Source organism: Cryptotermes secundus, unplaced genomic scaffold, assembly GCF_002891405.2.
Source record: "Cryptotermes secundus unplaced genomic scaffold, Csec_1.0 scaffold297, whole genome shotgun sequence".
In the NCBI taxonomy this organism is placed as follows: domain Eukaryota; kingdom Metazoa; phylum Arthropoda; class Insecta; order Blattodea; family Kalotermitidae; genus Cryptotermes; species Cryptotermes secundus.
The window spans coordinates 408,267-429,845 of NW_019721762.1; the positions used below are offsets into that span (position 1 = coordinate 408,267).

General features: G+C 37.6%; 1 protein-coding gene across 3 annotated transcripts in view; it reads left to right on the forward strand.

The window, feature by feature from the left end:
- Positions 1-21,579, forward strand: part of LOC111875632 (thyroid adenoma-associated protein homolog) — a 64,809-nt gene that overhangs the window by 19,345 nt on the left and 23,885 nt on the right. For all 3 annotated transcript variants that reach the window (XM_023872021.2, XM_033750148.1, XM_023872020.2), the window contains 9 exons: positions 2,520-2,894; positions 4,383-4,538; positions 6,035-6,238; positions 8,361-8,552; positions 10,125-10,269; positions 10,491-10,671; positions 14,027-14,163; positions 16,290-16,464; positions 17,670-17,940. In XM_023872021.2, coding sequence (XP_023727789.1) covers positions 2,520-2,894; positions 4,383-4,538; positions 6,035-6,238; positions 8,361-8,552; positions 10,125-10,269; positions 10,491-10,671; positions 14,027-14,163; positions 16,290-16,464; positions 17,670-17,940 — 1,836 coding nt within the window. The remainder of the gene's footprint in view (positions 1-2,519; positions 2,895-4,382; positions 4,539-6,034; positions 6,239-8,360; positions 8,553-10,124; positions 10,270-10,490; positions 10,672-14,026; positions 14,164-16,289; positions 16,465-17,669; positions 17,941-21,579) is intronic.

Below are 21,579 nucleotides of genomic sequence, written 5' to 3' on the forward strand. Positions count from 1 at the left end.
TTTCCTAGGGCAGTGCTTAGGACATATGTGATTGGCCTAGCCTTCCTTTCCTGTTGCTCATTTCTCATAGTGATTACACTCTAACTACCTTGCTGGTTCCTCCTTAAGGCCACTTGTTGCAAGTGGAGCCCTGATAAGATGGAAACCAGTCCAGGTGTAGCACCATCATCCTGAATGGAGGGTTCTGCTGGATCCTGTATACCAGATCATTTATCTGGGTGAGTACCTTTTATGGGCCCTTCCAGGAGCATGGGCGATTTCCCCTCCATGCGAGCCACGTTTTATCACCCTTGTGGTAGCCCACACAGTTGGCCAGTCTCTTGTAACAAGTTTTTATCTGGTCGTTGCCCAGCTTCAGGTGTTGGCAGGCATAATTGTGGATGTCATGTGGATGGTCCAAAATTTGTGTGATCGATTGTGGGTTATTCCTTGTTGGGGTGTGGCCCAAACAGCAGGGCGAAGGGCAGTCAGAGTTCTTTCCGAACACTAGACTATCTAGGCTCAGTACCATAGTGTCGTGAGTGGATGCCCTATAAGCAAGGAGGAAGTTGGGTAATCTTGCATCCCAGTTCCTCTGGTGCAATGTGACGACTTTTCATAGGTGTTCCTCAACCGTTTTGATGTAGCATTTGACCATGCTGTCTGATTGTGGGTGCAGGGGTGTGGTGCATGTCTTGCTCACTCCTAGGCATTGCAAAACCTATATCAGACTAGACTTGAAGTTAGAGCCCTGGTCACTATGTAGCTCCCATGGTACTTTGAAGCAGTAGAAGTTCATAACTAGTGCTTCCTCCACCATGAAGCCTCTTGAGAATAGTGTAGGATTCTGGCCACTTGATAAAATAGTCCATAGTGATCAGGACATATTGGTTTCCTTGGTCAGTCAGTGGAAAGTGCCCTGCTACATTGTTTGCTATCCTTTCTTACGGGGCCTTAATACTTACTGATGCATTTGGTCCCAATTCCTGGTTCAGTGGCTGTGACTGGCTGGATATCCATTGGGCCCAGTAGCTTTTGTGTGTGGGATTGCGGTCAGTGATGTCTTTCCATTCTGTGGGCTTACCAGTTTCAGTTTCCTCCAGAATGGGCCCTATGTCCTGGTCATTCAGTGGTTCCATTATCATAGCTGCTTGATCCTAACCAGCTGCAGCTACAGCTGTAATAGCTGATACCTGCTTGATGTCTGCAACAACAATAGCAACAAAGCAGAAGTACCTTGGAAAACTAGACAACAAATAAAATTGGACTGTGTTCAGTTGATGATGTTTTCTGATCATTTTGACCATGAAGTATGCCTGTAAGATCCAGAATGAGAATAAGAAGACAGCAAATATTTTTGACCCAGTCAAAAACAAACTGTCAAAATGTCAGTCAATTGATCATTTTATGGTTGGTCATATTGGCAGGTTGCTGACTGTAGTTCTTTTATGATTACTAAAAAGAACCCATCAGTGTTATTTGGTTTATTTACTGTGTTATCCTGATGGTTGGGTGATTTAAAAAATAAGGCCACCAACATTTTCATAAACGAAAGGAAATAAAAGGGAGTATCTTATTTTAATAGATGCGATTATGTCAGCTGTGAATTTTAATTAGTTGATTAGTGATTAATAATGAGTAATCTAAAAACACTACCTCCTAACTAAGGCAAAGTTTCAATTTTATTTCAGTTTTTTAATGTATGTATATGTTCAGATTATTAAACAGTAATCTTGCACCTATGATATTAATTAAATTTATCTGTTAATTCTTGACTGCTCGGAATGTACTGAATAATTCATATTCCTACAGAGTTATCTTTAGCTACACATTACTGCTCTCACAAGTTCTAGTATGTGTGAAAGTGTAAGGAAAATTAAAGCTGCCATATGATCAGAAAAGCATAGGAGCTGCTACATATTTCATCTAAAAAATCTAAATATTTAAAGGAATTTTATGCTATAAAAACCATAATATTTTGTCACTTTGTGGAATGCTAGCTGCACTATTATAATATAGGAAACTCAGTAGTGTATTTACTTTTTTAGAATATACTTGTGATGCCATACATTTTTGTCCTTTGTCTTTTTCCATTCTACTTAATGTTTAAAATATATGAACTATAGAGCAGTGACCAAATAATTGGTCCAGAGTTTGAACCCATGTTTCTTTTCCTAGGTTTTCTGGGAACTGACTAGTAATACTTAATAACTAAGACTGTGGAGCAGATATCTTAAAAACATAGTAAGTGTTCAACTTGTGAAGAATTTGCCTGACTTTTGTTTAATTTATAGTATTTATTTTTCATTGTTTCTTTAGTTAATGATACTTTCATTTACTGAGATTATGGTATGGTATGTGTTTGTCTTTCTCACTGGTGTTTTAATACTGGAAGTGTGTTGAGACTGGAATCTAGTAACTTTCTAATGATGACATAACAGTCCATGTCACTAAGTGGCAGTGATGTGCCCTTGTTCCTAGAGTAGGTGGAATGCAACTGTTTTTATTCTTGTTGGCACTTACTCTGAACACTTTTGCAGGTTTCATCTGCTGTGGAGCATCTTATGCTTCGACATATAGCTGAATGTGAGGAAGATATCTGGAGAGCCTTGTGGATTGTACCTATCTTAGAAATGCTCTCTCATGCATCCACTTCACTATGTGGCCCACTACAGGCTTTGCTGTCCACGTCAGTGAGTCACTATCCGAGACTTCTCACCCACATCTTACAACCAATCATATCTGATACATGTCCCAAGGCCACACATCTTCGCACTGTGCTTAGTTGCATTCGCTTGGCCAGAAAACAAGGTGCCCTGGATGATCAGTCAGAATTTCAGCATTGTTCTACTTTATGGAAAGGTGTTTTGGATGTCAGAATCCTGGAGCAAACACTTTATCATCGTGATGTTGAAGTGAGTAGTTGTGCCTTAAATGGGATCTCTACGACAAGAAGTACTTCTGTAGTACTGCAAGGAATTTTAGCAAGTACTGTATTTGCATGACCATAAGACTGCTTGTAGAATATGCTGGAGAATGGGGAATAAATCACATGGATCATCCTTTTTGCTGTCATCTTGTTGCATGGAAGCCTGATTCTATATATTTTTTACACCTATGAAAAACTGGCCTTCATTACATACTGCAAGTCTTACAGTACAGTTAACTCCCACTTTTGCATGAAAAATTTGATGTAAGTACCAAACACTAACTTCTTTGAAGATGTGCAAGCTATATATTGGTATGTAGAATTTGAGCTTCTCACAAGCGGTTATGAAGAGGCCTGTCTTCAGGGATGTAAGGCTGTATGGTCCACTGAAAGTAATTGGCCTGAAAGTGGGTGGCAAGCTGGTTTCTTGCTTGGCTTATTCTTTAACCCTGGAAATGGAGGTAACATGTTCTTCCAAAACTTGCCTGACCTTCAGCAGATGACATGGCGTTATATCCCAGAAGATAGAACTCTGTATATTTTGGTATTTTTATTCTTATATCGTTATTGTATTCTTCCATGATCTTCTGAAAGCTCTCCCCCCCTTCAGGTTTGTGCTTTAGGGTTGATATCTCTATTCATGATGTGTTTTTATAGTATCAATTTATAGATGACACTAGATTAATATTATCTTTTAAAAATAATAATTCTGATTTTGAAGGAAATAATGTATTGAGGTTTCTGTCATTTAAATTCTGTAGCTATCACAGTAACACTGCATATACATTTAATACTGTAATTATGCACTCAGCATACATTTTTTCTGAAGACTTAACTGATGAGAAATATGGTAAACAAGAATGCCATTAATCCTCATATACTTACTATTGTGAGTTTCTAATAATGAGTACTGGAATAGAAAGGGGGCTTTCATTCCTTTTCTGTCTCTTTCATTTTTTAATTTGAATCTTCTTCATTAGTCTTTTTAAGGACCTTATTTTTAAGCAGGACACCATATTTGAAGCATTCAGCATATTCCTATGATAATTTCCAAAAAATCTCCACTTTAGTATATTTTGTCCATTTTNCAGAGTTTACCTTTCCCTGTCAGACAGCTTGACACTCACAGCAGAACTTTCTGGTCCATAGTCACTGAATCTAACAGCTGCACTAATCTTGCCATTAGAAGAAATAAATCGAATTGGTTGGTCAAGGAGATGGACCTCAAAGGGGGTTGTTCCTGTGTTGAGCTCAGACTGACACTTGGAAGACACTACAGTCAGATGTCAGACTTAGCCTGACAGATTTGAAAATGAAAACAATTTGGATCTGGTGTGATGTACTTCTGTAGAATATTGACGTTTAAATTTTGAAGTTTGTTACCATGTTTGCAGACTCATATGCTGGCCTTGTCTTTTCTGTGTGACAGCCAGTGTTGTAATATTGCTAGTATAAAGTTCTGTCAAATTTGCAGATCAGAATGTCAGCCTTTTCTCTACTTGCTGAGAGCCATCGAAGCACTGAGACCTTCTCTGTTTCTGAGCTCCAGTTGGTCAGGAAATTTTTAGAATACAATATTAACTGTGAGATACCATCTTCCAGACAGCAGACATTGAGTCTTCTGAAAAAGGTACATTTATCAGCAATTCACAATATATGTTGAGTCATTTACACTGAGAGCCTTGAGTCTCAGTACAATCTTACACCTTATAGTTTAGCTGTAAAGGGCATAGATCTCTGAAGGAAATATATGGTGAGAGTGTCATCTCCTAATATTAGAGGGAAGCGTACTGTAAGTTGTTTCTTTTATAGTCTCTAAAGAAAAAGTGGGTTTTAGTATTGATATCTCAGTACTCTATTGAAATTTCGGTGTTGAGTTTTGAAGACAAATATGTAGGTAGTTCTTCTGTGTGGTGTCAGTTTTATTCTTTTGAAGATCTGATATTGTAATATTTCAGTTTATAGCTGTATACCAGTTTCATATTCAGGTCTAAGCTTCTTCCATTTTGTTGCAATAATAAGGGGTTTTGCTTTCATTTCAGAATTAAATGTAACACAGATGTTGGCTATAATAGAAAAGAAGGTTTTTTTTTTTAACAGTAGGTACAGAAATTACAGTTAGATATAAGGAAAAGATACTAGGTACTAAACCATTAGATAATGTTTCATTGTGCATGTACAAGGCAGTGAGTGGTTTGATTTTGTGTTGACCCCTCCTCTCAGGTAAAGCTGTCACTGTGCCTGTTATGTTGAGTCACCCACTTCCCAGTGTGTGACATGCCTGTAAAATTAGCTGTTCAGCTATTGCAGTGCTGAGTTCGGTTCATTCAGTTCACTGCAGAGCAGGTGAGGGAGTAGTGAGAGATTGATTCAGTCAATCTGTTGGTCAGTTAATCAGTGAGTGAATGAGTGAGTAGTGAGTCAGTTGTCAGTTCAGTTCATTGCAGAGAAGAGCAGAGGAAAGAGTAGTGAGACAGTGAGTGAGTCAGTCAGTTGGTGAATGAGTCAGTATTCAGTCAGCTGTCAAGTCACTGCAGTGCAGTGCAGAGCAGAGAAGTGAGGGAGCAGTGGTGTTCCTGTGAAGTAATGAATGACCAGAGCACTGATCTCAAGAACAGTAGTGACTGCGGGTGGTGGGACGGTAACTGCTCCATATATCGATAAATGTTACAATATGTAATACTTTTTTATATGGCTCATTTTTCATGCCAAGAATGTCATACTGCAATGGTATAGTTTGTACTCATACATGACAGTACAAGACTGTGATTAGAACTTAATACAGATTTGAAACTTACATTACTTAAATTACATTATAATTAAACTGAACAACAATGATGGAGCCTTCTTGAGGAGCTATGTGTAGATGATACTGAATCTGGTTGTGAAAATTTCTTTCTGACCCAACTGAAATAATATTTATTTAGACAGTAAAGTGACTGGTTGGTCCTTTCTGTGGAGATACAATTTCTAGAACATAAAGCTGAACCTCACTGCCATCTAGTGCTGAGGTTAAAAATGCATAGAACTTTATGTAATTCTCCCCTGTGTTCTCATGGCATGATGCTTAAGTGCAGATATGTTACTTTTGCGCTGTGTTAATAATATGCTTTTATTCCATGGCAGATTCTTACCAGACTGAGAGATAGTGCACAAGTTCTGTGTTCAAGGAAAGGAGAGAACAAGACTAGTAAGAAGAAAATAGAGCCTGACAGCAACAGAAGCCACTTGCTGAGGACTTACAATCCATTTGTCTTGTGGCTGCTGGAATTCTCTTTTGATAATTTATTTCCAGGTGCAAATTTTAGGCGTCGTGGCTCATCACTCCAGGTGCTTTTTATGATTTACATTTCATTCTAGAACATAGTAATTATGGGACAACTTGATAAAGTAAATATGCAAATTATACAGTAAAGAACAGGAATGTTTATCACCTTGCAGTTGATAGAGTATGCAGTGTACATCGCTTTTCTCCCTACCTCATCCACCATAAGACACACATTTTTGACTGGAAAATGCAATCCAAAATTCCCTAGAATCTATGGTCCAAATGAATATCAGGATGATATATGAAACAAAAAACTCCAACTAGTGTAAAGTGATCTTTCTCAGTTCTTGCATGTTACACGGATAGTTTGTTGTTGTCAATAGATCTGTACGGTGTGACACAAAGAACTGTTTGATTCTTTGCAGAGCAGTGCTTTTCATCAAGTGATTCTGTAATGGTTTGTAAGAATGGTTGATTTATTATACTAAAATTAAATTTTATGTTGTTTGTTGTCTGAGGTGTATGTGATATATGCAGTGTTTCAACATTGACTCTGCACCTATCTTCATGTGATCAGTTGTTATTATTCTGACAACTGACAGATTCTTTTATTTAAAGATCATGATGATTGGGATTGAACTTGGTTACAAAAACATATAATTTGGGACTGTTGCACCACAAATAATTAAAAAGAAACTTGGTTCTTTTGATTACTAGGCCCTCAAACAATAATTTAGTGACATGTTCCAGCTGTCAACTGCATGTGAGGATGGTGGATTACAGGTCATCTTTCATTACATTCGTTACATTAAGACATTAAGTTATATAACAACTTCTGCTACCATGTAAAAATTGTAGGACACTACAGATCGTAGGCATCTTTTTCAGTAATGGTGTATTCTTATTCGGTATAAAGCAAGGTTCACTGAACAGGTTTGGATAGGGGTATTGCTCTAGAATTGTATTTTGGAGGTTCTTGGTTCAAATCTTGACAGGACACCAGATATGCAGACAGGTTTCTGTTGTTGTCCCCATTCCTTCCAGACAATGCTTCTGTTAATCCACAACCACTTCCTTCCACATAGTTTCCAATTCATCATCATTCATCTGTCATCCTACCATTTAACATTATAATACTGAAAGTGTCATTAAATAACCTATGAAAGGAATAAGGTTCAGGTGCACTTCTTGCTAAAAATTTTAATTTCTACAAGTTCTAGGCCACATAACATAAATGCCTATATTTGAATGTGTCTGTGCTTTTCATCATCATTCATCATCATTTATTTCAAATTCAGTAAATCCAAAACATAGGTTGAAATACAACCCTGGATATAGAACATGTCAATAATAATATTNATCACATTTAATATTCAACTTCAGTGATTCCAAATGAATAATATTAAAATAAAGTACCGTATTTACGCATGTATAGGCCGCACATTTTTTGCCAAAAATTCAAGAGGAAAACTGGGGTGCGGCTTATATTCAAAATCACACTTGATTTAAAAAAAATTATATTCATAATTAGTAATACAGGGTGTTCTACTCCTGAAATAATATTCCAAGAAAACAATTTTTTCCATAATTTCTGTCTGAAAATTGTGCTGCGGCCTATACATGCACGTGGGCTATGCATGCGTAAATACGGTACTTCCATTTGAGATGTTACTTATTTAAGTGTTCAGATCCACTGCTCTCCAAAGGAACATTCATGAGTGGTGTCAGTGTATAATATATTAATCCACTTCTTAGCAGGTTCGAAATTCTCTGTAGCAGATTGTCAGTTTTCTTGGGAATTAACTACTCATGAACAGAGAGTAATTGTTATTGAGATAATTAAAATCAACTGAAGATTTTTGTTATCCCTTTGAAGCCTAAATTTAATCAAAATAATATTTTAAAATTCACATCTGGGTCACAGAGAACACCATGTCTCTCACACAAGAAATTGCTGTTTGTTCACTGTGCACTTATATTCTGTGGCTAAATTGCAAAATGAATAAGAAACAAGGAAACCAGAATCATATGTGGGTGACCATTACACATTACAACATTCAGTGTTAGATAATCTCAAGACGCAGTTCATGCTGTATGTTTAATATAAGCATAATTTATTTTTGTTTATTTAAGTATTATTTTTGTACAGTGAAACTGTAGTTTGACTATATCTTTCTTTTTCAGATACTTACCCTTTGCCACGAAATTCTGAGTTTTGATGCGGCAGAACTGGTGTGGACTCCCTGCCCACCTGTTGTGTATACACAGAGCTATGCTAATATTCTCTTAGAGTGCCTTAAAGACACATATGAAAACAACAAGATGCTAGCCCTTCGGCTTCTCATCACATTTCCAGCAGAAGCTCTTGGATTAGATGTTAGTTTCTTTCAATTTATATGTCTCCCAGTTATTTGTCATCATTTGAATACCATGTAAAACAGTGTGAGGTTTCTTATATCTCACCTTCATGTGTTGCATCATATTTTTGTGCATGAGGCTGTGATTGTTTTTCTGTTGTCTCTAGAGTAGGAGAAATTCCGCTGTCAAAATTCAGGCTATTATTGGAAGTGTAGACTTTCTTTCTAAATGTTAAGATGGTCAGAGCAAGGAGGGTGAGATGCACAGGGCATGTAGCATACATGGAAGAGATCAAAATGCATTCACAATCATTGATGGAAAACCAGAAGGGTAAAACCACTTGACTTAGATGGCTGGACAGTATTGAAATGAACCTGACATATAATATAGGGGTGTGGGCTGGTTTTAACTGGCTTGTGTTATGTTCAGTGGTGTTTTGTTCCAAACATGATAATGAACCCTTAGGCTTCATAAGAGGTAGGGAATTACGTGACCAGTTCAGCTAATTTCTGCTTCTCAAGATAGTCTGTAGTGCATGGAGGTTTTTTTTTTGGNGCTTGCCAAGATATAAGTTTAAACAGTAAAGTAAAAGGTAAAGTTGGCCCTGTGCTTAACTAAGTAAGCACTATGCCATGAAGGCGTATGGGGAAGTGGGTGTATAGATCATCTTGACTTTGGAACTAGTTGGAGGTGAGTGGTCAGCTTCACGCTTCGGCCACTATACCCTTTGGGGAAATAGTCCCCAGTACCCATTGGATAGGAGACTGGGTGAGCCCCAGAACTGGTCTGGACAACATGGAGAAGAGAAAATTCTTGCCTTTACCAGAACAGCGTACTCTGACCCCTTGGTCGTCCAGCCCATGGTTAGTTGCTGTTCTGACTACGCTGTACCAGCTGTCAAGTTTAAACAGTATAAGGCATAATGATGATGAAATTGGTTTCATAACAACTTAGTATGAAGTGGAGTGTTTTATACACGCACCTGTACTCACACAAGACACTGAAGCCTGATCTCATAAAGGGACTGACTGTGATAATGCTCTCTTGTCAGTGGTTGAAAAATGGAGGTAGTCAACATGGGGGAACTTAATACAATAACAAGAATCTCTGAGCAGAACATATACCTCCTGTCCATAAAATGCTGCATCCTGCTTATATATGGTGAGGTTAACAGAAAGCTACAGATTAATTATACTATTTCTATGTAAAGTTTTCACTAACCCAACATTAATTTGTTAGGTGTAATCTCAAAGTTTTGCATTATCACTATATTTGTGATTACCAGTATCAAGAAGTTGTATAAAAAATATTTTGCACAGAATTTGTATGAGTGCTGCTGCTATCTCCAAACCAAATTTCTTTGTCTGATGTTGCATTAGCTGTTGTTGTTAAACTGGAAAATTAATATAAATTTTGTGTGACTTTGTGTCATATTATTTAATTGAGCTTTGGCACCTTTATAGTTGAAAGAGAATATTAGAAGATTTTCTGTTTCAGAATTATGTTTCTCAAAGGCCAAAGGCTTACATTAGAAGAATACAAGGAGTCACATTACATTAAAATTTCTATCTTACAATATATTTTTTACAGGATCCTGATCAAGTCAGTTCATTGATTGGAGTTTCTTTGCAACTGGCATCCAGTCACAGCCCACCAGACTGCATTACAGCTGCATATTTGTTGCGTGTTTTGGTTAAATTCCACCAGACTGGTGTAGTTCTGGCAGCCATGCAAGGTGTGAAATCCATTGGCCAGAAGGCTTTCTTTTATGAAGCATTTTACATTAATGATGGGGACCTGGGTGAAAAGGTAAAACCCAGTAAGCATAATTACTTTAAATTGAACAGAAGTAGGGGGTGGAGCACTTACCAGTTTAAGATTTGAAGCTCTACAGCTGCTTGAAGTGTTTTCATTCTTTCTCATATCTCGCTATGTTTACATCATGTGTGTTTGCAGAGTGTGATGAGACATCATGTACGGATAATTCTACAGTCTATCTGGCTATTCATCTTCTGGTCTATCGGCTCTCTGCAGAACTTGCTGAAGCCAATCACAGCATTTTAATTGCAGCTGCTTCAGGACCCATGTATGGAATTTTGTTCTGTATCAGGCAGCTGCTTTCTGATGTCAATTTCACGTGAGTTTGTTTAATCTGGATTCCAGCAGCAGTACTTGAAATATAGGCATTATTAAGATATTGATAATTAAGATTCATTTTAGTTACTTACTCTTTGTAGGGAGATATCCACAGATATGTTGTAAAAATGGAGTAGTTTATTTTTACAGTTTGGAATCTAGTAGTGAGGTGTTCTTTCACAGGAAACAGCAATTTTACAACACCATATATTCAAACTTTAAAAACAAAGCTGTGTTTTCTTTATTGTCACTTTATATTCTGTTTGATTCTTGAAACACAGTTGACTGAAAGTGCAGTCAGTAAAGCATAAATTCAGGCACCATCATATGGTGTTATTTCAGAATAATCAAAGTGAAAAATTATTTATGACTTAATTATATTTGTGTAACTGTAAAGCTTAAATTCAGTTAATTTCATGTACACATGCTTTAACTTGCAGATTCAACTGAATTTATTTGATCTCTTTAATGCCAGTAACAGGTAAAGTTACATTTATCCCTGTACATAACTATATAATTAAGCACTGTGAAATGAAGGCGTATGGGAAAGTGAAAGTATAGGTTCACCATTCTTAGCCTTGGCAGTAGATGGAGATGAGTAGTAATAGCAGTAGTGGGTCTGGAGCAGGGTCCACTCAGCCCTGTGAGGAAACTTTTGGAGCTCTTTCAAAGAAATAGCAGCCCTGGTCTAGAAAACCGAGATTAATGGCCATGGGGATCTGTTGTGCTGACCACATGACACCCTCTATCCGCAAAAGTTGGCACTAACTTTGCTGACAAGCGGCAGTCGCTCTGTCAATCAGTCTTTCGGTATAAAGGCAAACCAATTTGTCTTAAATTTTAGGGTGATAATTCATGAAGTTTTATGGCTTGGGAGTTCAGAGATTTTGTAAAACCTTCAATTATAAATATTTCTTATATATAATTTTCCAACATTTCCATTTGTTAATGTAACAACATGGATGCATTTGAGAGCGTCTGAAATCAGTGTTTCCTATTCTTGTTGTAGTTATCATAAGGTATTAAGGGTTAAACTTAATGAGGAACATTGCATGAGGATAGTTTGTAAATATATGTCTGCATATATTTCATTTTAAATATGAGATTTGAGGTTCTCATGGTAGTGAGCATTAAGATTGCAGTGTTCATGGGTGTGATGCCATGAAGTATGGTAGATTATGGAGGAACCCATACCTTCCAACTTCAGGACACACTGAATATGGAGGCAGCAGGCTCCTCCGAAATATTGGTGTCTTATCTGTCAGACATTACATCCCAGAAGGCTGTAATCTTTACTTTAAATATTTAACAAGTACATTAAGAGATGAAAAGAAAATAATTCCTTGATGCTGTATACTACCTCCTCGCACACATAAGCCTGGAAGATTAGATGGCAAGAATGCAGTCCGTTGCCTATCACACTGAAATACACATCAAACATAGAAATCACTTGCCATGATCCTTCATGCTATAACACATACTCAACACACCACTGTGCACATTTTACAAAATGTCATTGAACAGGGTTGCTAGCATAACACCAATGGCAACGTGTATTTCACTTAGCATACCACCTTGTTACAAGCAAGAATTCTTCATGTGAACAAGATATGTACATAAGAGGGGAAACTTTTGAATCCATTGTGGGTGAATCAAAATCTTAACATTCTTGAAAACACTAAAACACCACACTACACATCACTGTGTATATTACACACAAAAATATAAAGTCACACTGGAGAACTTGCACTTCACTCTACACTCGACATTATTGTGACCAAAACAACATACGTAATACCCACCACTCTTTATGTCAAACAGAACTAAGATATTAATTCAACAATAACTTCTTCAATGGGATCTAGAACTTCACTTTGCACCCTTTTCTTACAAGTACTTACACTAATGCAAAAAACAAACAAAACATGTATATCATTCTGACTAATAACCTACCAACACGTGTACTATTCAGAGGCTACATACCAAAAGTACACAATGTTTTCTGTCATACCAAATATGCACTCATGAAATCTAATTCACTTTCTATCCATATAACCACTACAACACATCATCTGCGAATCACTTTAAATATTTCACACGAGCTTATGAATAACAGTGCAAGAATAACCTCAAAAACAAATTGTCTTTCACTACACTCCCAACATACTTATACGCACTTTCATTAAATCAATAAATGTACGTAATGGTGTATTCTTCCTTCACGCATACTTCAGTCTGATGGTTCAGAGGGAAAACACTTCGATTTCGTTGTGGAACAGAGGAAACACATGTTTGTAAATTTTGGTGCTCTTTCCAATACTCGCTCCAGGATTATACACACATTAATAAGGTTTATTTGAATTCTGAAACTGATGGCTCGAAATTAGCTTCTAAACTGTTAACATTTCTGCATAGGGGATTTCAATCCTAAACCTTAGCCCAAGGCAGGAGGAGTTACTATTGGGATTTAAATTTGGACATGCCAATTAACATAGGCTCCAAAACTACTAATAACTCTGTTGTGTCTTGATCAGAATCAAAATTACTGCTTTCAGAAAAAGAAAAACATTCTTGCAGAATATCTTCAATGTTTGTATTTAATAAATTTGTAGTACATTAATGCCCTGTCTACTGTCATTTGATTTACAATTTATATTTCCAAAATCATTTAAAGAATAATCACTAAATCTGCTAGATACACAAAACAATAGTCATGACATTCATCTCAAACAATATGCAAATAGAAACATGTGGTTAAACTACTATTTGTGAGCTGGAAGCACAAAGCATGATCAGTCATCCACATTCAGTCCCTAGCACTGTGCATTGGCAGGTGTTAACTGTAGTGAGCGGTGCCTGGCATTCCATGCTGATAAATAGAAATAAAATCTTTGTTGGGCTGAAACCTGCCTCTTGTTCTATCATGTTGAAATTTCCTGCGTGATGTAAGAAGTATTTTTTTTTTTTCCTTTTAAACACAGTACTCATGCAAACACTGGAAATTAGATTATACCAATAACTCTTGGATGCAGAAAAAACATTGATGCTTTTCTTCTGCATTTTTTATATGACTGTAAGAAGTATTTTCTCATTTAGACACAGCTGTACACAAAAGCACAAGGGATGCAGAAAAAACACACTCAGTTCATTTTTGTCTTTTTTTATTCTTTTCATATGTAGGCACAACAGTGCATAAAGACACAAGGAATGGGAGACATAGAATAAAGCAAGAACCCTTTGATGTAGGAGAATTTTGTTACTTCAGATCCCTGTGTACTGTGTTGAAACAGGTTTCTACTATATAGCCAGACTTAACATAGAAGCTAATATTTATTTTCATTTACCTGCAAATGAAGGAGCATTGCTGGTGAGAATTCCTGGTGCAGTCTGATTGGTGAGGTGGTCGACATGTGTTTTCGCCTCTGTGAAGTTGTGGGACCTATTGTCAATAGCTCTTCCCCTGAGGGACATTTACCCATGGACTTCCAGCCAGGTACTGTTAGTTCCTCAGAACTCTAGCCATGGTAGAGGGGTCATACCATCTCTCGCGGAGCTGGGGGAGCAGTCTTATCGGCTTACGTCAGTGTGGGTACTACCAGTATGGAATGTAGCGTCTTTGAGTGTGGTCAGATGTATAGTACATTGTGTTACTTGTTAGTTGGTCTCCGTAGGCAATGTTTTCCGCTTGGGAAGTAGCTCTGATTGTCACCTCAGCAAGCATACAGCTTCACGTGCTCCACAACAGCATTTACCTTTCTGCGCGGCTGAAGTTACGAGGCACTAACTATATGTATTAGTCATGTTTGAGATTCTGCAGGTTTAGGTCAATTTGTAGGAAAAAATTGTGAAATGTTTTTTATAAAGTTAAAATGCCTTTTACAGTTGTTACTGAAACGTGATTAGAAGTGTTTCATTTTTCAGATATTTCATACTACACTCTTAACGTAGGTGCATTGTCTCTATTCATTATATTATGACATGGAGAATGGCAGAGGCAGCCATTGCTAGGCAGTGGCGCAACAAACAATGGTGCAACAATGGAACATGAAACATCATATCAGCATATCAACAGTTATGCATGCAACAAAAGAGGAATTGTGGGAAGCAGTGTTCTCTGAGAGTCCATGCAGAGGCCGTATCTGTAGAATCAAATAACATCTAAGTCCATTGAGAATCATGAGTCTGCAGTTAGCAGTTGGGAGACAGACCCATCAGATGTGTTGCAGATGGTCACCCCTGGTGGAGAAGCCCCCACTGTTGTAAGCTGTTGCAAAGCAGCACCAAGTCAAGTTGTGCGATAGATGCCAGACAGTGAAGACAGAAGCGGCTGAATGCAGAAGCTGAGGAATCTGTGGCTTTGGAAGCCATTACCAGACAACCAGCGAAGATGCAGCAGACTGAGAAGACTGTGCAGAGTGTGTGAATTAGCGGTAGCGCTAGAGTCAATTGTATTTACGATCTTTAATAAGTATCCAATAAATCCAATTCCTGTCTGTAGTCATTCAGTCATGTGAAAATATTTACTTGTACTATGTGTATCTTCTAGTTATACTCACCTGCTGCTGGAGAAAAATAACACACACATGTACATTCCTCGTTCCTTCTCTCTGTCCCTACCCTCCCCTCCTTCAACTTTCCTGAAAGTCCAGCTGGATTAAAATCTTTCAGCATATCATAGTGTCATAAATAATTTTCCTTTAATTTGAAGGATTCATAATTTTGGAAAAGGGTTTCAAATAAAAGTAGCAATGTTTAATCAAGGATGTGTGGCCATGTATCCATTTTTGATACAGTGATCTGTTTTGTAAGAAGTTTAGTAAAGTATGCCTTTAACTTCTTTAATTAGGGTTTATGTTGGATAAGTAGGGTCAAAATTAAGTTTTTCCATAAAATTTCGACCAGATTTGTATTACAGAATTTTGTAGAAATCCATTGAGCATATCTGGAGATGAGACAGAAACACAGAAGAATGGATGGGTGCACAGAAACGATCATCACATTATGGTACATTTACTACAGGGGACACACAATTATTAATAGTATGAACTGTTCTGTTGTCTAAAAACGTAAAGATTAAAATATACAGAACCATAATTTTACCAGTAGTTTTATATGGTTGGAAAATTAGTCACTGACATTGAGGGAAGACTATAGACTGAGGGTGTCTGATAACAGGGTGCTGAGGAGAATATTTTGACCCGAGATGAAGTAATAAGCTTGAGAAAGCTGGATAGCGAGTAGCTTCATAATTTGTACTACTTTCCAGATTTTATTACAATTACAAATCAAGGAGGATGTTGCAGACATGGGAGAGAAGATGCAGTGAAGTTCAGGGGTGGAAATTTGATGGAAAGAGACCACCTGGGAAACCTAGATTAGATGAAATGATAGGATGTGAAGGTGTGGAATGCATTCATCCGGCTAAGGATATGGGCCAATGATGGGCTCTTGTGAGCATGATAATGAAACTTCAGTTTTCATAGAATGTTGGGGATTTCAACTGGTGGCCTCTGAAGAAGGACTCCGCTCCGTGGAGCTAGTTAGTTAGTTGAACTGTTCACTGTTTTTGTCTTATTTGTGTTGCGAAGTGGGGCTTACCGTTTTCTTATTTGTTGTCAGGAATGCAGCACTTAAAACAGGACTCTGCCTCTGACATATCTGAATTACCAGTCCTAAATGTCACTGCTCAGATGGTGTTGCTATGTGCTTGGCGCACTGTAAAAGAGGTGTCTTTGTTTCTTGGAGAGCTTTCAGAGCAGGCTCCTATCTCAAGTGCAGAGGATTCAGATGAATGGTAGGTATGACCAGTCTATAATAAAATGAAGGCTAATTATATAATTATTTGTTTATTGTAGTCATTAATGATATTAGAATGAGTTTAAATGTTGAATGGGTATTATCTTAATTTAAGCTTCTCTTTCGTTTTTTGAGTGGAAAGAACAAGGGAAGCTCAGAATTCAGAGTTTTAATCTCTAGAATATTCACTCATTTTGTGGAGATGAGAGAGATGAAGTATTTTCAGTGTTAAAAGTCCTTAAGCAACACATGTGAAGGAATTGGGAGATATTAACTCAAAGATTGATTCACATTGCCTATATCACCAATTAGTTGTACACACAATGGAAAATATGTGTTAGCCTGAGCTGGGTTATAGGAGGAGGAAAGATGAAAGTTGGAAGGAGCAGGATTGGAAAAGATTTTGTAAGCATGTACAGTATAACTGAAAGTACTGACTATCCGTCACTCTCAGCTGTTGCTTGGTAGAAACAGATAAGTTTAAACTGGTTAGTAAATTTTGTAGAAAGCAAAGTAAGAGTGGTGGATCATGCATATTTGTAAACAACGACGTGAACGTAAAGGAAGTCACGTTTTTAAATGAACTGAGTAGTGAAAAAAACTTTGAGATATCAGGTGTGGAAATTGTAAAATTTAAATGGGTATTCATATGTATTTACAGATCACCTCAAGATGATGTGAAAATATTTTTTAAGAAAGTTGAATCTCTCATTGAGAGAATACACAAAAACAAGAAAAAATTAATAATCTGTGGAGACTGGAATATAAACCTGCTCCAGGAAAATGAGCAAGTCCAGTCATTGAAAAATTTGTTAGTATCTTATGATATAATAAATATAGTCTCCAGTCCAACAAGAGTTACTAGTAGCTCGGAATCACTGTTAGATATGTTGGTGTTAAATAGACAGTTTAACAAGAATTACATAGAGATTATAAATATGGGATATTCGGATCATTTGGTCCAGATTTTATGGGTATTAATAGACAAAGGTAAGAGTGAAAAAAAAGGTTTAAAAAGAAAGTGTACCAAGGACAATTTTGCTAAATTTATAACTTTGTTGACTAGTGAATCGATTACTAAATCTTCATAACATATATGCATACTGATTACTATGTAAAATATCATTGGATTCAACCATTCATGACTCACTACTCACTGATGCTACTTTTACTGTTTTGTACTTTGTCCCTTGCTTTATATAGCCATGGGAAGAGCCTTCTGACAGAAGAGCAGGTGCTTACTATTGGATCTCACTTGGCTATGTTGCTGGTAGAGACAAAGCATCGTGGTGCATTTGAGCAGGCTTATGTGGGGTTCTGCAAGCTCTGTGGAAGACTGTGGAGACATCCATCAGCCAGACTGCATAATCTTCCACGTCTATGGATGAAAGAGCTTATGGACATTATCACCTGGGGAAAAGGCACCAAGCTCTGTGCCACTAGAAGATCTGCAGGCCTTCCATTTATGGTGCAGGTACAGTATTATGAGATTAGCAGAACAGAATAGAATGTACTAGACACTGTCCTGGTCTATATATTTTTCATATCTGCATCCTTTAGTTTTCGTTTAGGGTTTTGAGGCAGAATGGGTTCCTTGTACATAAAATTTTGGACACAGTGGTCTAAAATAAGGTCAGTTTGTGGTCTTTTGTTTATTTCATTGTTAAGGAAGGCAGAAGAATCAGGAGGAGGTGAAATTCAATTGGAACGTAACAGTCATTATTTGTGCTGATAATATTGGTTCACCAGACTGAAGAAGACAGCCGTTGGTAGGTAACAGCTAAATAAACAAGCACTGCTAGAAAATGAGTAAACATGCAACAATAGAGGAATTCTTTTGCACCATCCAGGCACAGGAACAGCATGCTTGCTAACATGGTGTATGCAGACCTCCCAAGTTGACGTAGAGATCTCGGAGGGGGGGGGGACCAAAGAACACGTGCTGGTAAGTTTGGAGAGGGCGAGTTTAGACAGGAATCAAATGGAGCCGTAAATAAGCCAGAGCTGTGGTGGAATAACCATATTAGGAGGGCACAAGGCTCAACAAAATTTGTTAACTAAAATACATATATCTATATTCTGCAATCTGAGATAAGCCCATCAGTATAAAGAAATACAAAATAGAAACAAAATAATAACACAACTGTTCCAAAAGGGGTAATGCAGACATAAATGAAATGAAGGTTGCTGACGTGACGTTAACTTTGCCAAGTACCATACTTACGTAAGTAAAAGAATACAAACTAAACAGTTTTACCTCACAAACGAGTCAGATACTTTACCATGACTCGCGAGGGCTCAATTCCCTAGACGCCATGCTCAACAGCCAAAACAGAATTTCAGACAAATCAGTTAAGCCGAACTTCAATATTGGAGCTAAGGACAAAATCCTGGCCAGACAGTGGCTACTAGGGGAAAGAGGCCGACCCTAAGGCCGGCAGAAGTACAAAGGGAAAGAAGGGGGACACGTGACAACAATGTCACCAAAGAGCTAAATCGGAAAGAAGGAAACATGGCTTCTGCAGAACACTTGGGTAAATGGAGAGGGTCCAAAGAACCGTTAAACACCACGGTTCACTTGGAAGTGCTGTTTTCTGTTAGGTCTGCTCTGAGTCTATATAATGAGGACCATTGGTGTCCTGACAGTATAAAAAATATGGTCTTTGGCCCCAGATGGGTGCTTGTCTCCCAGAGAGACTGACTGACCACTGGTTGTAATGTAACTTTGACTTTGACAAGCGTGTCAGTCCCTAGTCAGTTGCTGGTGAATGCTGTAGTGAGAAGTAGAGTGTGTGAATTAGTGAGAACGTTATGATTACTTGTAGGTACAATTTATAAGTGTTCAGTAAATTCAGTTACACAACAGAGAAAAGAAAATTATGCAACATTTTGGTTGGAATACCTTGGAGACTTAGACTTATAAGTTTGATGTGAAACACCCATTTGGTTTCCTCAAATGAGACTCTGCAGGAATTTATATTAGGCATATTGTTATTTTCACGTCAGCTTTTGATATGTTATGAATTTGAACACAGATATGCCTGAAGACATGCTGTAGCTGTATTACACATCTAACGATCAGTAATGTTATTGTCATTATAACCTACTATGCAGTAAATGATTTGTACTGAGTGAAAACTGTTGTATACATGTGTATGTTTGTTAATGCTGTGCTCCATAAATATTCCATATAACAAACTTCCTGTTATATAAGACACCCTCCCCCCCTCAAAATGTCCCTAACAGTGCAGTATGTCTTATACACCAGTGCAGCTTAGTACTGTTTTTCTTAATTTCTTCTTCTTAAAAATTGAGCATATTATACACTGGAAACATGATAATTTGGTCTAAATGTTTTTCTGGGCAGAACTGATTTATAGTCACAGTCACTTGAATGCAAATAACTTAAAAGGAAATCATGTTGGAGATGATTATATGTAAGACTGTAGTAAAACCAGGGTTGTTCAGGGCAACACTCTGGTGCCCTTTGGTTGCTGGGGCATTGCTCTGGCTCTGATTTTAAAAGTGATGGAATCAAGCATGGATAAATTTGGCAAATTTTATTTCTGATCTCTGTTTTTCATGTGGAAGCATCAGCCCATTTAAACATGTGCATTTTGTGAACTGTCATTCAGTTCTCCATTTGAAAATGTAAAGCTATCATTAAGTAACAACAAGAATGCCACATATCTTGAGTCAGCTCCATTTCTTTTAACTCAACCACCCTGGCGCTTTCATTTTTAGGACTACATCCTGGGTTATATGAGTTAAAGAACCCAAGAGTTCCCAGTTGTGTATGTCAGCCCTGCTGCATACAGCATTGCTTATGAAGTAAAAGCCCCAGGAATGAAAACTAGACATATTTTTATAGGTTATGTGATCACATTTTTGTAAACTACATTTTAGAGATGTTTAATGAGGGCACTGTCAGTGGCCAAGCAGATATATCTGCAGTCACTTTCAGTTTACGTGTGGTTAAGCAAATCAAGGGTAACTGTAGTTACTGCAGTTGTTATCCTCCTAGCTGATTCAGACAAAATGGTAGCCAGTGGTGACACATACACAGGATCCTTAATATACCACTGGCCAAGTGAGAGGCCTGCCCCTGTGAATCTGTTTCCCTGGAAACTTGCAATTTAAGGAGCCTGTTACTTCCTTGTGGAAATGTGGAGGCTGTCCATCTTGTTGGAACAGCATATGATCAGGCCCCTTTTCTTCAGGAATAGGCATGAAGAATTCTTTCATAATGTCAAGGTATACTATTCCAGTCACAGCACATTTGGCAAAAAGAAAAGAGCCCGAACATTTTGGTTGGGCATAGCAGAAAACACATTCAACTTTGGACTGTCTCTTGTATGTTCACTTACTCATGAGGATTATTGCTCCCCCACATTCTCAGGTTGTCTCAATTAACATTTCCCAATAAATGGAATGTGGCTGTGTCAATGAAGACAATTTGGATGTAAAACTTTGTCATCTTCAAGTCTTGAAACAAAGTCACAGCAATGTAACTTTTAAATTTAAAATATTTCCATGGAAGTTTATGCACTGTTGTGTTGTATGTTTAATTTCTGAGCAAAATGCCAGGTTGATTTGCATGGACTGCAAGAAAGTACCTCAAGCTTCATCCACCTATGCTTTAGTGACTGATCGTCTCCCAATGTTTTTTCTTTGCAAATGCAACCAGCCTGGTCAAAGTATATGTATCACTTGTTAAGCGACACTTTTATAGGTGATCCACTTAAAAAAAAAAGAATCTCTTGTACACTGTAACATCAGACCCATTTAGCGCACATTTTGCTTCCTCTGCTTGAGACACCATTTTTCAAATTGTGAGTATAGCACTTGAGATGGAAAGATTTGGAAACTCAGGCAGCATGAATTATAAACTTGTTCATGTAACCTATTCAGATAAATTTAGTTCGCATTCCTGTGCCTTTTGATTCATGAGCAGTGTTACAGTAAAGTGGTGTATACATTTCATATACGATGGGGTACCCAAAAGAAACCGAACTAATTTTTTTGTGGGCAGAGCTTTTGTAGTACCGCGTTTTGCCGCTATGAGCGCATAGAGCTAACATTCCTGAGTCGATAAGCCGACTACCGCTGCTTC